The 13170-nt window shown below is 30.5% G+C and overlaps 1 protein-coding gene and 1 long non-coding RNA gene across 7 annotated transcripts in view; both read left to right on the forward strand.

Moving 5' to 3' along the window:
* The window catches only part of LOC121122218 (uncharacterized), a 244022-nt gene that overhangs the window by 146104 nt on the left and 84748 nt on the right, over positions 1 to 13170 (forward strand). For 2 of the 6 annotated variants that reach the window (XM_071889868.1, XM_040717211.2), the window contains exon 2: positions 4347 to 4422. The exons of the other annotated variants lie outside the window; for them this stretch is intronic. In XM_071889868.1, coding sequence (XP_071745969.1) covers positions 4420 to 4422 — 3 coding nt within the window. In that variant the 5' untranslated portion in view covers positions 4347 to 4419. The remainder of the gene's footprint in view (positions 1 to 4346; positions 4423 to 13170) is intronic. 6 annotated transcript variants of the gene reach the window in all.
* Positions 10108 to 10462, forward strand: LOC121122222 (uncharacterized). The gene is made up of 2 exons (XR_005865750.2): positions 10108 to 10246; positions 10316 to 10462. It is a non-coding gene; the product is annotated as an uncharacterized lncRNA (long non-coding RNA).

The raw sequence follows: 13170 nt of genomic DNA on the forward strand, positions 1-13170 counted from the left end.
CTGTCCTGTAACTAATTAAACTTGTATATTAAGTAAATAATTATAATAATCAATACGTAGTTTCATATTGAAATCCGAAATAATCACTGGCAAAAAGCAAAAAAAAAAAAATGAAATGATGCAGAAAATATTGTTTTTCAATAAATAAAAAAAAGTCCACTACGTAATAGTTCCATAGGATCACATTATCACGTATGAAATACATAATTATACAACCACACGCACTCAGTCTAAATGAGATTAAATGAAATAACTGATATTAGGTTTGAATAAGGAACTATTGAATAATCATTACAATTTTTTTGAGACCCAGTTCAAGAAAAAAGACAAAATTCCTGCTCGTTCAGAAGTGATTTTATCTAGACAGATATTTTGATCGAAACTGCGACCTCCAATAGAAATTTAATTGTTTTCAAATTTCGATCACAATATATAGACCGATTCTTTCTGTCTCAAACTATGGATAGATTTTCTTCCCCATCTTCATTTATATATTGTACAAATATGATTTATGCAACACATTGAATTTCATATGACGTTATTATGCCTTGTTCACAATTTCCAAGCACGTCATCAAGAATTCATCTAAAAAATGGGGCTGGACCAAAAGTACATATATTACTAGAAATAAAAGAGCGATGCAGGCTGTTCAGATGAATCTCAGCCTTCACTCCTGTCAACACCTGAAATTCAGGCCAGGATCATATTATAAAGTATTAAAAAATATCTACTTATTCTTCTTTTCAGCCGTTCGCTCCTTTCATTCAGCTGACGCATTGCTCTTCTAGTTCTTGATATATTTTCTTTGATCTAGACTAGTATTGTGTCAGCTCTTATTTATTCGGTCCAGCCCAGCCTTCGAATCAGTCCATGGGACTGGTCCTTAAGACTGTCGGTCCCTCGGACTGTCAGTACTATAACTTATTTAAAAAAGAAAATATGTAAGGTTGAGTGACCTCATCAAGGGCCGAATTTTTTAAGTTTTTAGAACTGAACTGGACTGTACCTAGACTGAGCCGGACGGAACTGCAGTTTTCAGTCCTACATAAGGACTGACACTACAGTACTCTTAACCTAATTTTACATAAGACAAATCCACCCCGAATTATTCTTCGATACCGGTTCAAACATAACTTCTCTAAAGGACCAAATTAGTTCGGTCCACTAAGAATCATAACTGTCTCAGACTGGTCTAAGATTTCTAGACCGAAACTCAACACTAATGATTATCTATGCCTTGTCATTAAACATCTAACTTACTTATAATCATATTGATCCTATAATATACAGAAAATAAGTAATCATCCATGCTTATTAATAAATTGTATGGATTGTGTATGGGAACAAAAGTCATATAGGGCATTGACACTTGATGAAGGGAAACGGTAACATTATTTTTTTTTTTATTGCGTATGGAACAAGTCCTCATAAATCCATGGTATAGCAGGGTGTTGTTATTTTTCTAACTGTGGGTCACGCCAAAAAAAAAAAAGATAACCAGAGAAGCAAATAAGTTGTTTATGGTGAATAAAATGAAGTGAACAAAATCTATTGGATTAATGCAAACTGTGTTTCTTGCTGTGGGTTCTAATAACAAAAAGTTCAAAAAGGCTGCGTTAGAGTCGTGTTTGTGAGTGAAGCATTCCAAGTCATAAAGCTATGTAACTATATAACATGTCCTCCGTCAACAAAAAACAAGATTTTTCTCCAAACTGAGCCTGGATTACATTTGTATTCTGAATCTAATTGTCTTACTTATTAGTTATACTTTTCATAAATCATTCCAAGGCACGAGAATAGCCACTTAAATATTCACAAAATTCTTGATCAGTTAACAAAAAAATAAAAATAAACTATATTTAAAAGGCCATATTGCAACTAAAAAAATATCATATATCAAATGAAGGCTTCGGAGTATAGGTTAATGTTCTTAGGTATCGGAACCTATCCCTGAAATTATAGTATGAAGCCCATAATTTACAGAAATAACAATAGGTTAATTAAGTACATATTTATGAAGTAAAACAGTCCTTTTAAAAAAATACTTCATGATTGCTTATGTGTTGACACAGTACATATATTCGTTGTAATAGGATTATAATCGATAAATGATATTCCACAAGCGAATTCAATTGAACATTTATGTATGCATAATTAAAATCCCATAAAAGCACACTTTTTATTGCATAAACATGCCTAATAAAATGTTTTGCATCAGCCCATTTAACGAATATCCTTAATTAATGAGTATTGTCTAATAAGAATAATTATAAATTTTCTTATTAATGAATGTTATTTATTATTTATAAGGGTAGCAATCATTTTTCCAAACATGTACAATGTATGATATTATCATTGCCCATATTAGTTTGTACGTGTGTACCTATTATGTAACTAGGGAACAATAAATTAGTTTCATTAACTAATAATAATTAGCGTTTATCTCTCCTTCTTTTAAAGCACTCCTGGTAGTGATGGGGGGTACAGCTGATATTACTTTATGTCTCTCAACCAACTCATTACATTGATATGTATGTATTATTATAGATGAAAATCTGGGATATTTTTCTAGCTCACTCGTTTTTTTGGAATAAATGATGGGAAGAATGAATTTTCTACTCCTAAGCTGTTGTCATTATTGTTTAACTCCCAATTACTAGATTCAATTATATTCAAAACCTGATTCAACATTCGTGTGTGCTCATAAGAAACAGAGAGTAACCTTGGGGATTTTTTGTTGGAGTTATACGTATAAGTCCTCGTTGGAATCAGAGTACAATTAAGGATCGGCTTCGGAGTAATTTAGATCAATGTCCTTCTTTATTTTCTTCTAATCCTTCTCCTTTGTCACAGCTGTGACAAGTGAAACGTCATGACAGCTAAGCTGCTCTCCTCCAAATGCATTCTTCAAATTGTGGGTGATACAATTTTGATTTTGTTTTTTGTTTTTAACATGCCCCAAATACACACCATTTTCATCACTCTGTATTGTAGTGTATGTATATTAGAAAATAGGAAATGACCCATTAGAAAAAGATTTTTTTAATGATACATATTATATTATTAGTTGCAACTCATGGGATGAATAGAAGTAAGATGATGTCATCACTCATAATAGCACAGGCGTATGTTTGCTTTGCAAAATAGTACACATTTGCAACTCGTTTATTCCTCCTTCTTTTCTGTTTCTCATTGATGATTTTGGCCCCTGTGGGTTTGTTTATTATTTGATACACCCTTAATATATGTATACAAATTATAATTCTGTATATTTTTTAAGGGTATACTGTACAAGTTTGCCCACACGTCATGCTATCTCTTTTTATCTCAAAATTGGAGGCAGCGACAGCGGAAAGCTGAAATTCAATTATCGTGACCTTTAAAATCTAAGGAAATAACTTTGGCAAGCGAATAATATATTATTTTGAGATAATTGGATAATTAGGACTTTGAAGGATCATGAAAGTAGATGGAGGGGCTCATTATGAGGAGGAGTGTTTGAGTTCCTCTCTTATGGAGTATACAGGGGGAAGAGGTACTCGGAGTCGATGATCCATAGAGGAGATCACATTCTAGAAGTAATCGTAGTACTTAAAAGAATGAGATGTGGTCTCCTCCGACCTCATCCTTAGTCCACAGATCGACTCCTAGTGCCTCACCTCCTACCCTAATAATGTAGTTTTATGTCCCTTCATTTAGCGAAGCTATTTCTTTATTATTAAAAGGTTTCGATAATTAAATCTTAACTTTCCGCTGTCGTTGTCTCCAATTTTGAAATAAAAAGAGAAAGCATGACGTAATGGCAAATTTATCCAGTGTACCCTTTTTTTAACTTGGACAAACTTCAACCAAAAACTTAAATCAAATATTTAGAGTATTATTAATATGTTGGGAGCAAAAATTGAAAATTTTATGGATGGTCAATATACTAAGGGTGTAGTTTTCGACTTCTTTGAAGAAAATTACTCATTGTCTATTTGGCAATCTGAACTGGCTTTTCTAAATTCTAAAACTTTTATTATTATTATTTAATTCTTGAGAAGGGAACGTCTAAGTATAAAGTAAATACTAGTACCTGTGCTCGTGAAAGACAGAGAGTAACAATAACATATTGCTCGGGAGCACTACTGTACATCAAACAAAATCAAAAATCAATGGAATTTAACGCTATTTAATATATATATATATTTTTTTTTTAAGGAGAAGAAAGGATTTTATTCATTGTATGTATAATGTGTTGTATTTAATACTTTCATGTGTATTAAGTTACTCATAATTTGACCTACATTAGATAGGTAGGTACTCTTAAAATAAGCTTTTTTAACAATATATTATTTTTATTATAGGTAAGAAAGTCTATACAAATCGGAGATTCCATGGATATTATCATACAAAGAAGTGTGATCAGAGTCATTTATCATGGTAGGATTAAATGATATGTGAATAACCACTTACATACAATAAGGTGTTGGGATTGAATAACACTTTCCATAAAAAGAGCGTAGGAGAAACATAAATTAAAATAACATGGCATATCATAGCGTATATCATTAAATAAAAATCATTCAATGAAATATGCATCTAATATATTTAAAAAAGGTCATTCAATGAAATATGCATCTAATATATTTAAAAAAGGGCATTCTAAATATATATTATTTTGTTAAAAAAACGTCATTCGATGTAACTTGCATACAATTTATTAAAAAAGGCTACCCAAAAAAATTCTCCAAAACTGAAAAGGTCATTTGGAAAAGAGGATTTTTTGTATTCAGTCTTATTTATTGAAAAAAAAATGGATCAAAAAACATTATATCGATATAGTCAAAACCCCAAACATTGTTAACTTTATCCCAAACTCTTCTCACGCTCAAATTCGCCCTAAATCTATTACTTAATCGATTACCTTGTCTTTAATTACTAGATAACACATTCCATGAGAATATTCTTTTGTCTTGTTTGGGTAGGGCCTTACAGAATTAATATCTACCTATATTCATCAATGCCTTGAAAATAGGTCTTATTGGCTTTAGTAATAAAAATGTAGTCGAGGAATGTGCTTTATGAATATCTGTATTTTTTAACGGTTTTGAAAAAATAACATAAATGTTAAACGGAAATTATCTTATCCATCACTTAGAAAAGTACATGATATGTATGTAGGTATTTGAAAAAACTTTGAATTTTTCTTTAAATAACCCTAGAGAGAATGATAGATTGTCAATCTCATCCCCATTATGTTATCCGAAACTAATCTCCGTCAAAATGATACTGCATAGGCTAATATTTCACCGTTAAAGTATCATCTTTTGACTTTTTATTTTTGTTTCCCAACAAGTGAATATACGTTTTTAAATGTTAGAAACTGATACTGGCCTATTCAACTTTTAATAGAAGTACACTTTTCATAGGTACTCAAGAGACTTTAAAAAAAAATAATTAATGAGAAAATATGTAGATTGAAGATGGAGTAGAAAATTATGTGGAGTAATTATAATTTTATGATATATCCAACTGCTTTACTAATACTTAGTGTACATTGAGTGAAAGAAAAGGGTTCATTAACATATTATGAATAAATTCAGTAGGCAATGAAGGGTATTTATAATTAAATACGTGATAGTCACATCAAAAATGTATTTAATTATTAATTGCTTTAAAAATCCGGCAATATTTGAAAATATTTATACATAGCATAATATAATTATGTAGATCCTTTTATAATTTAATAAAAAAATTATTAATCTACCAAATGCTATTTCAAAATACTTGCAAAAAATAAATGAAGGGGGATTTGATTAAAAATCATGAGTTTTTACCTAAGAAGGTGACGAGTCGATTTTTTCACCGTTGCTTTTATTTGAAAGTAATTAATTTACTATTTACAATATATATAAGTATGATATGGTAGTAAACATAAAGTAAGACTCATCCAACGAATAGGAAAATTAATCTCAGAGACACACAATGATTAAAAAAAAAATAACATGCGTATTTATATTATATATTGGATATGAATCTCGTCATTCCTCTCTCTCCATAGATGATTTAGCAATGTTGATCAGGAAATCTACATCATATATCAAAAAAGTCTTTAATATAATTTCGAATAATATTATTACAAACATTATATATTTGCAATAATGATACAAAGTATGAAATGAAGGGAAAATCCGAGATTTTTTTCTCATACAAATACATAATATTATTATCTTGTTGGTATATTGTAGAGTTGGATTCGAGTTAAAATTCTAGAGTTTGGTTGAGTATGAGATTTCCATGATTGAAGTCGAGTCGAGTTTGAGTAACTCAGATTGTACTTCGAGATCCTAAACTCGGCTTCAAGTTTGCTATTAAGGAATTACATACAACTAGATGTGTCACTCGGTAGAGCGCAAAACCAAATTGAGTTATGTATTTCAATTTATTCCAAAGTCAGTTATGCACTCTGTACCCTTTGTGTTACCTTTACCTTGACCTCTCAAAATTTAATGGCCTCTTACTGTGACCATATATAATCTTCGTACCAAGTTTGATCAAAATCAATCAATAACTTATCCCGTAATCCTAGTTACTAACAAACAAACAGTGGTAAAATTATGTCCTCTCTTCAAATTCATTGGCGGAGGTAAATATTTCGGGGTCCTTGCCATGGGCAGTTAGAACCGTCAATTATAAACTGTAAGAGTGTGGCAGGACTTAAAACTAGTTATAACTTGTATAATTGTTATAATTTGTAGGTTATGGCGCCATTTCTATCCTTTATTATGAATAATACCATTAAAATATTTATAAACCTTGGGCCATCAGTATCTTGTATCTTGAAAAGTTATTTATAAATTTATATTTCGCAGGAATAATCAGATATTCTTTGACATCGAAAAGAAATAAGTAGATACTTGATTACTCAAGACTCATATATTTATTTGAGTTTCTGTGGTTAAAGTTTTAACTAGGTTGAATTTTTTAAAAGATATTTTGGACAAGTTCAAGTAATTGACAAAAAAAATAGTGTATGCTTATCTCGAGTATTTTTCGAGTTCGAGTAATACTCGAATCCAACTCTAGTATTAATGTATATAATATCGCAAATGAGACATCGTTGTATTATTTAAAGCTAGAAGTATGTATTAAATACAAACTTACCTACCTTCAAAATAATGATAAGTTCAAATATGCTTACTTTTTTTGTCTGTCTCCTATTTTTCATCCTGCAAAGAAATAATACAATAATTTACATTTGTATACAGGTACGTACGTACATTGATAAATATATATTTATGATATGTAGGTAACCAAAGAGAAAACAAATATATATTTTTCCTTGTTTTCATGTTCGATTAACATACATACATTGATATGTGTGCATATGGGTAATTAGAAATCTTATAACATATCTTAATTACTAAAAGCATACTTCAAAACAAATGTTTTGAAAACTTCATTCACTTTTAATATACATACAGTGTTGAGACTTGGTACAACACCAGAGTAATTCTTTCCTTTTTTAATGTTTAATGTTTTTTTAATTGTTCAGATGGAGTTGCATTGATTAAGCATAAGTAAATATTGTTATAATTACTCAATCTAACCTAGGAATCTTCTTTGAAGTCCATATACATATATATTTCCTTCTTTAGGAACGACTCTGCCGCGAACCTATGCACATTAAGTTCAAGAGAATAATATCTCCCGAGTACGTTGTCCATGGAGCACCGTCGTCCCATTTATTTTTATTTTTTTCGATTTGGTCTTAAGTGATTTTTATTCCTGACCGTTCTGGAGTTCAGACCGCTAATGAAACCGCTGAACAAAGCTTTCCTCTACCATAGAGGTGGTAACAGAGAAGGTCATGCTATTCAAAATAATGTTCAATTGGCTTCTGCTCTTAACTTGTGTGGGTGCGCCCACAGAGGATGGGCTGGAGGAGCTTGAGACCTCTCCCCAAGAAACACGATTATTATTCGTCATTACTAGTGGCGTCACTAGTTTCTGATATATATCATATCTTAATCATATATTAGTATGACGTTAACATAAAAGTAAGCTGGGATTTTTTTGATGAAACAGAGAAAAACGCATTATAAGTTTTTTACTTCAATGAACAACCGAAGAGGATTTTTTAATGAGTCAAATACAATATTAAACCACTGAAGGGCTGTTTAATAAGTGATTAACATTATAATATTTGTTACAATTTTTACAAAAAAATATTTTTTACAACGTCAGTCAATTCGATCGTATGGTATTTGAACTTTAAATAAAATATTGATATCATCAATCTCAGTTGGTGGGGGTTGTTCTTAACCAGCGAATCTCTTTATTCTTTTCGTTATTCCTGCAACGTGAATACTTTTATACACTCTTCTTTAAAAATAATTTTCATTTCATGACGTCTGAGTATATTTTATGATCAATGTTACCAAATTAAACATTTTTATGAGGTTTCAGTTAACCTTAAAAATCGCGACTCCTAAGGACTTTATCACTTTTTTAAATTAATAAAAATTATAGTGTTCATATCAACGGATATTTTTATTATACTGTTGCAATATTGAGAAAAAGTATCCTGGCTTGCTCTGATATTATTGCCACACATATATAGAATATACGCATTTGTATAAGTAATCATATAACAGTGTTATTTAATTTTTGGGGCTAAGAAAAAGGGCAAATACTGAATTTTAGACGAATCAAAATTAGAGATAAGAAAAAACATTCTTAATAGATATACATTACGCCTCATTCCCTTATAGTCTCTTCAGTCATTGCCATCAAAAAATTATATCTTCGTAGGAAAAATTTCAATTTCAAAACGTATAATAAAAAATTCAATTTCAAATTCAAATTCTAAAAAAAAAGGAATTTTTTAAAGTGCAGGGCCCATCCAAAAATGATAAATTCAAAAAGTTTATAAGGAGCTAATTCTAATTCAACCAATCAGTGTTCAGACCACTGATTAGGAGGAAAAAAATTAGACAGTACATTACTGTATTCGCTAGGTAATCTCGTGGGATCTGGACTCCAGCCCTCTGCTTGAAACCGTTGTCCAAAGTTTTCCTATATCAATGAGTTGACAGCTGACATGGTATGGGAAAAAATACTTAATTGCCTTCAGCTTTTGACTTTCGTATACTTTAGGGATAGTATTTTCCCGAAACAGGCATATATTTAATAGGTGGACTTGTTTTACTCCGGATTTTAACATAATATCTATAGGGACGTACTCCCAAGGGGCATGGACTCAAAATAGTATTATCTGTGGTAGTATTTTTTCGTCTTTTAATCTTGACATAGTCACTCCCCCCCCCTTCCAAACTGAATTTTACTACGAAATTGGCCCAGACATAATTAGTTTGGTCTTACAAAAATTATTACGTTCTCAGCCCAGTCTAGGACTTCTAGATGAAACTCAATTCTAACTCATATCTTATTTTAATTCATTTATTTTCCTATAGTATTATTAATTGATCTGACATCTTTTTTTTTTTTTTTTTCTATTAAAAGAATCCATTGAATTTTATTATTATTCTTTTTCAAATGGGATAGGGGGGGGGGGCTGAAGAAAATAAGAAATCCATTGATTGAACTACTCATAACTACAAAACTGTTAGAACATTTTTATTCATTATATAAAAGCTCACGCTTCTTTCAATTGAATACAAACAGTTATCGCATATTTATATTAGGTAGGTGGATAATATATCATTTTGAAAAGGCATCATCTACGTACCTACGTATTTCTTTAAAAGGTAAAAAGAAGGACTCACTCTGTAGTATATTGTATATCCTTATCTCTTGTACTTTTTTCTTTAGCCAGGGGCTGTTTGTCTGCCTCAAATAGAACAGAACTTATGTACATAGCAGGGGTTGCACCTTTTTTTCCTTTTTTTTATCAAGAAATATAATTATATTTATAACTATAAATTTGTATATCCCCGTTACTTGACCTTGTAGGCTCCCCCCTTCATTCCTTCAGATGATAAGATTTTTTGCAATCACGCAACAGGTTTTTTTTTCTGTCTCTCTCTCTCTCTCTCTTGTTCTCTTTTTCCATAATTGAAAAGTGTGTGAACGTTAGACTCTGTTTGTAGGAATAATTATAATATTTGATTCATCAAATGAATATTGTAAGAAATATATCTCTTCATGAGTCATTCAAGAATGTGGTTCTCTAGGCTGCTACAAGAAACACATGGATATGGAGAGTATGAGTTACCTGTCGTTGTAGCCTCCCAGTAGTAAAGTAATTACACTCTCTACTTATTTACTTCTGGGTCCTTTATTTTGCGATTTTTTTTATTATTTTTGCTAGTTTCTTTCATCTTTCTATTCATGTGAGGGACTTCTAAGGATTCCTTCTTCGATTTGCTATATTCACGTCGCTTGTATGTTTGTATATGCGTTTATATAAATAAATACAGTCGAACTTGGTTTAAAGGCAGGGGCGTCCGCAGAATTCTATTGTTGTTTGTTTGTTTTTATTAAAATATTTGGAAAATAATTTTTAAAATCCATAGCTATTCACAAAAAATTAAACTCTTGGGAAAAAAATTTAAAAAATCCAAAGTCCACTCTTTGCCTAAAGTCCGGTAGGTCTATCGAAGATACACATATTTTTTGTAAGGGTTGATGACCATTCACCTGTTCAAGTTTGATTGTTTTAGGAGGCTACCAGTTTCAACATGTTCTACCCTTTCTTCTAATATATTATTAGCCCCAAGTTAAAGTTAGACAAACTTAGAAGGAGTTGAGAACGACTGAAGGAGTAGTAAATTCTTAACGCTTTAGATAAACCAAGTATTAAAATATCGTTGACACAATCAATTGTTGAAGGTATAAAATCCCTAACAAATTCTATATTTGGATAAAAATCATCATTAACGTAGTGTCGATATCCCAAAATCTTGTGATAAATCCGTAGGAAGGGCATCCCTGGTCACGGCACACACTTTTCAGTGTCCCTTGCCTAATTGCTTAATGGAGGTTTGACTATACATATATTAAAGTTTGTTTGTGTTTAGATTTTGTATAAACTGATTGTACAAATTTTCATTTTTACGTCTCATAATGTAATATTTAATAACAGTCATTTTACTGTCAACTTTTATTAATTTGCTATAATATTTTGTTTTGATCTATTAAAATTACTCACGTATTGTTTGTCTATGAGTGAACTCTTTTTTCACTATATATAAAATGTGTTGCATAATACTTATGTAGTTGGAATTGTTTTTGTTTTTTTTAAAAGGTATCTTATAAAAATAAAAATAATTTGTCAAATTTGTTTTTTCTAAATAAAAAAAGTAATTACATTTACATTTCTCAAAAATAGTCACAAAATAAAAGAGTAACGGCCTTGCATTCACCATATCGACCATCGAAGGGAATTTCTATAGTTGTAAAAAATATGACATTGTATCAATGTTAGACTTTTAGTAGTTGTAACGAGAATATTGTTTTTTATTTTTTTGTTTATAGAACTATTATCATTATTCTTGAAGAAAACCCCGTATTCTCTTAAGTGAAATATGTTCTGAACTTTTTTTGCAAGATGTTTTTAATGAGCTATACCTTACGATTAATGCATTGTATAAAAAAACAACCTTTAAGTATGCTTAAAAGTTAAGTATACACTTTAAAAAAGTGGATTCACAGTTTTGTGTTTGGTTTAAGGCAGTTTTGTGTTCTAGCGTTCCAAAATGGAAATAAAAAGAGACAATTTGATACATTCTTTAGTATCACTACAATATAGGTGAAAAGGCAGAGCAAGCCCCCCAAAAAAAAAAGTGCTGTTTATTAACACAAAACAGTATCGAGTGCAAAACCAAAGCCGTGGTTCCAACGATTCCATTCTGGTAATATGTACGTCGAAGATGAGGCACACTCTCGAAAATGTCGATAAAATAATAGAGATCGTTGTGTTGGAATGGCATGTGAGCACTTATTACATTGACCAAGAACTTAAGATTAGCCAGAAAACCGTTTGAAACCATTTCAATTGGATAATCCTAACTAAGTTTATTTTTACTTCATTTTTTTTTTTGCTCAAGATTTGTTGGGGAGTATATGAGTGTAAAATAAATATTGCCAAAAAAAGTTTTGACAGAATAGTTATAAAATTAAACTAGTTGCAATTTAGCTTTTGAGTTTTTAATAGTGCAATTTATGCAAATCAGTTAATATCTTCCATTTCTAATATTCAAAAAATGATTTTTTCAATTAATAATTTAAAATTTGCAAGATTCTTTGAATGCGAATAACTTCATTTCCTTTATCTTTTTGCTGGTCGCAGCTAATTTTATGAAACGTCATGAAAGCTTAGCTGCTTTCCAAAAAATTCTACAAATTGTCAGGGTGACTAAATTAATTTTCAGTTTATTTTTTTGACATACCACCATGCCATATTTTAGGGGTGTCCGCAGGTATTTGGAGGAAGGGGGCTTGATTTTATATTTATACCTCTTTTTTTTTTGAAAAAAAATTGAACAATTAAGCTTCAATTATTAAAAAAATTTTTCAAAAATTCATAGCTGTTTACACAAAATCGATTTTTTTCTTGAAAAAGAAATGAAAAATTTAATTTAATTTCAAATTTTCTTGAAAAAGCAAAAATTCTTAATTTCGGGGGGAGGGTTACAGCCCTTCCATGCCACTCCCTGCGGACGCTCCTGTATTTTTTTTTTAATTACAGGAATTTCAATCATATTTATCAAAAGTAAACTGTAAATTATCCCTTTAAAATGTTGCATTTCATTCTTTAATTGCAACTTGTACAATCTACTTATAATATTTACTATTTGTAAATAACATATACATCTCTTAATAAGAAATAAATTATTTTTTAAGCAAACTTCCCGAAATTATCCTTCACTATTGGGTCTCATGTGTTCGTGCCTTCACATGTACCTCATATTAAGTATTTTGCAAGGCCATTCTTGAGTCCATGATCATTTTCAACCCTATTCAAAGTTTGCAAAAAAGAAATAGTTTTTTTTTGTAGAAGGAGATTGATCCTTTGAACACATAAATATTTCTTCAGTAGAGTCATGCATATAAATATTTATACGGAATACATATTATTGAAGGCGTAAGAGACAGTGGCAGGGGGCATCCCCCCCCTATTGAGAAAACTTAGATATTATAGAGTAATATAGACTGTTTGATGTA

This window comes from Lepeophtheirus salmonis, chromosome 7 (assembly GCF_016086655.4).
Source record: "Lepeophtheirus salmonis chromosome 7, UVic_Lsal_1.4, whole genome shotgun sequence".
In the NCBI taxonomy this organism is placed as follows: Eukaryota; Metazoa; Arthropoda; class Copepoda; order Siphonostomatoida; family Caligidae; genus Lepeophtheirus; species Lepeophtheirus salmonis.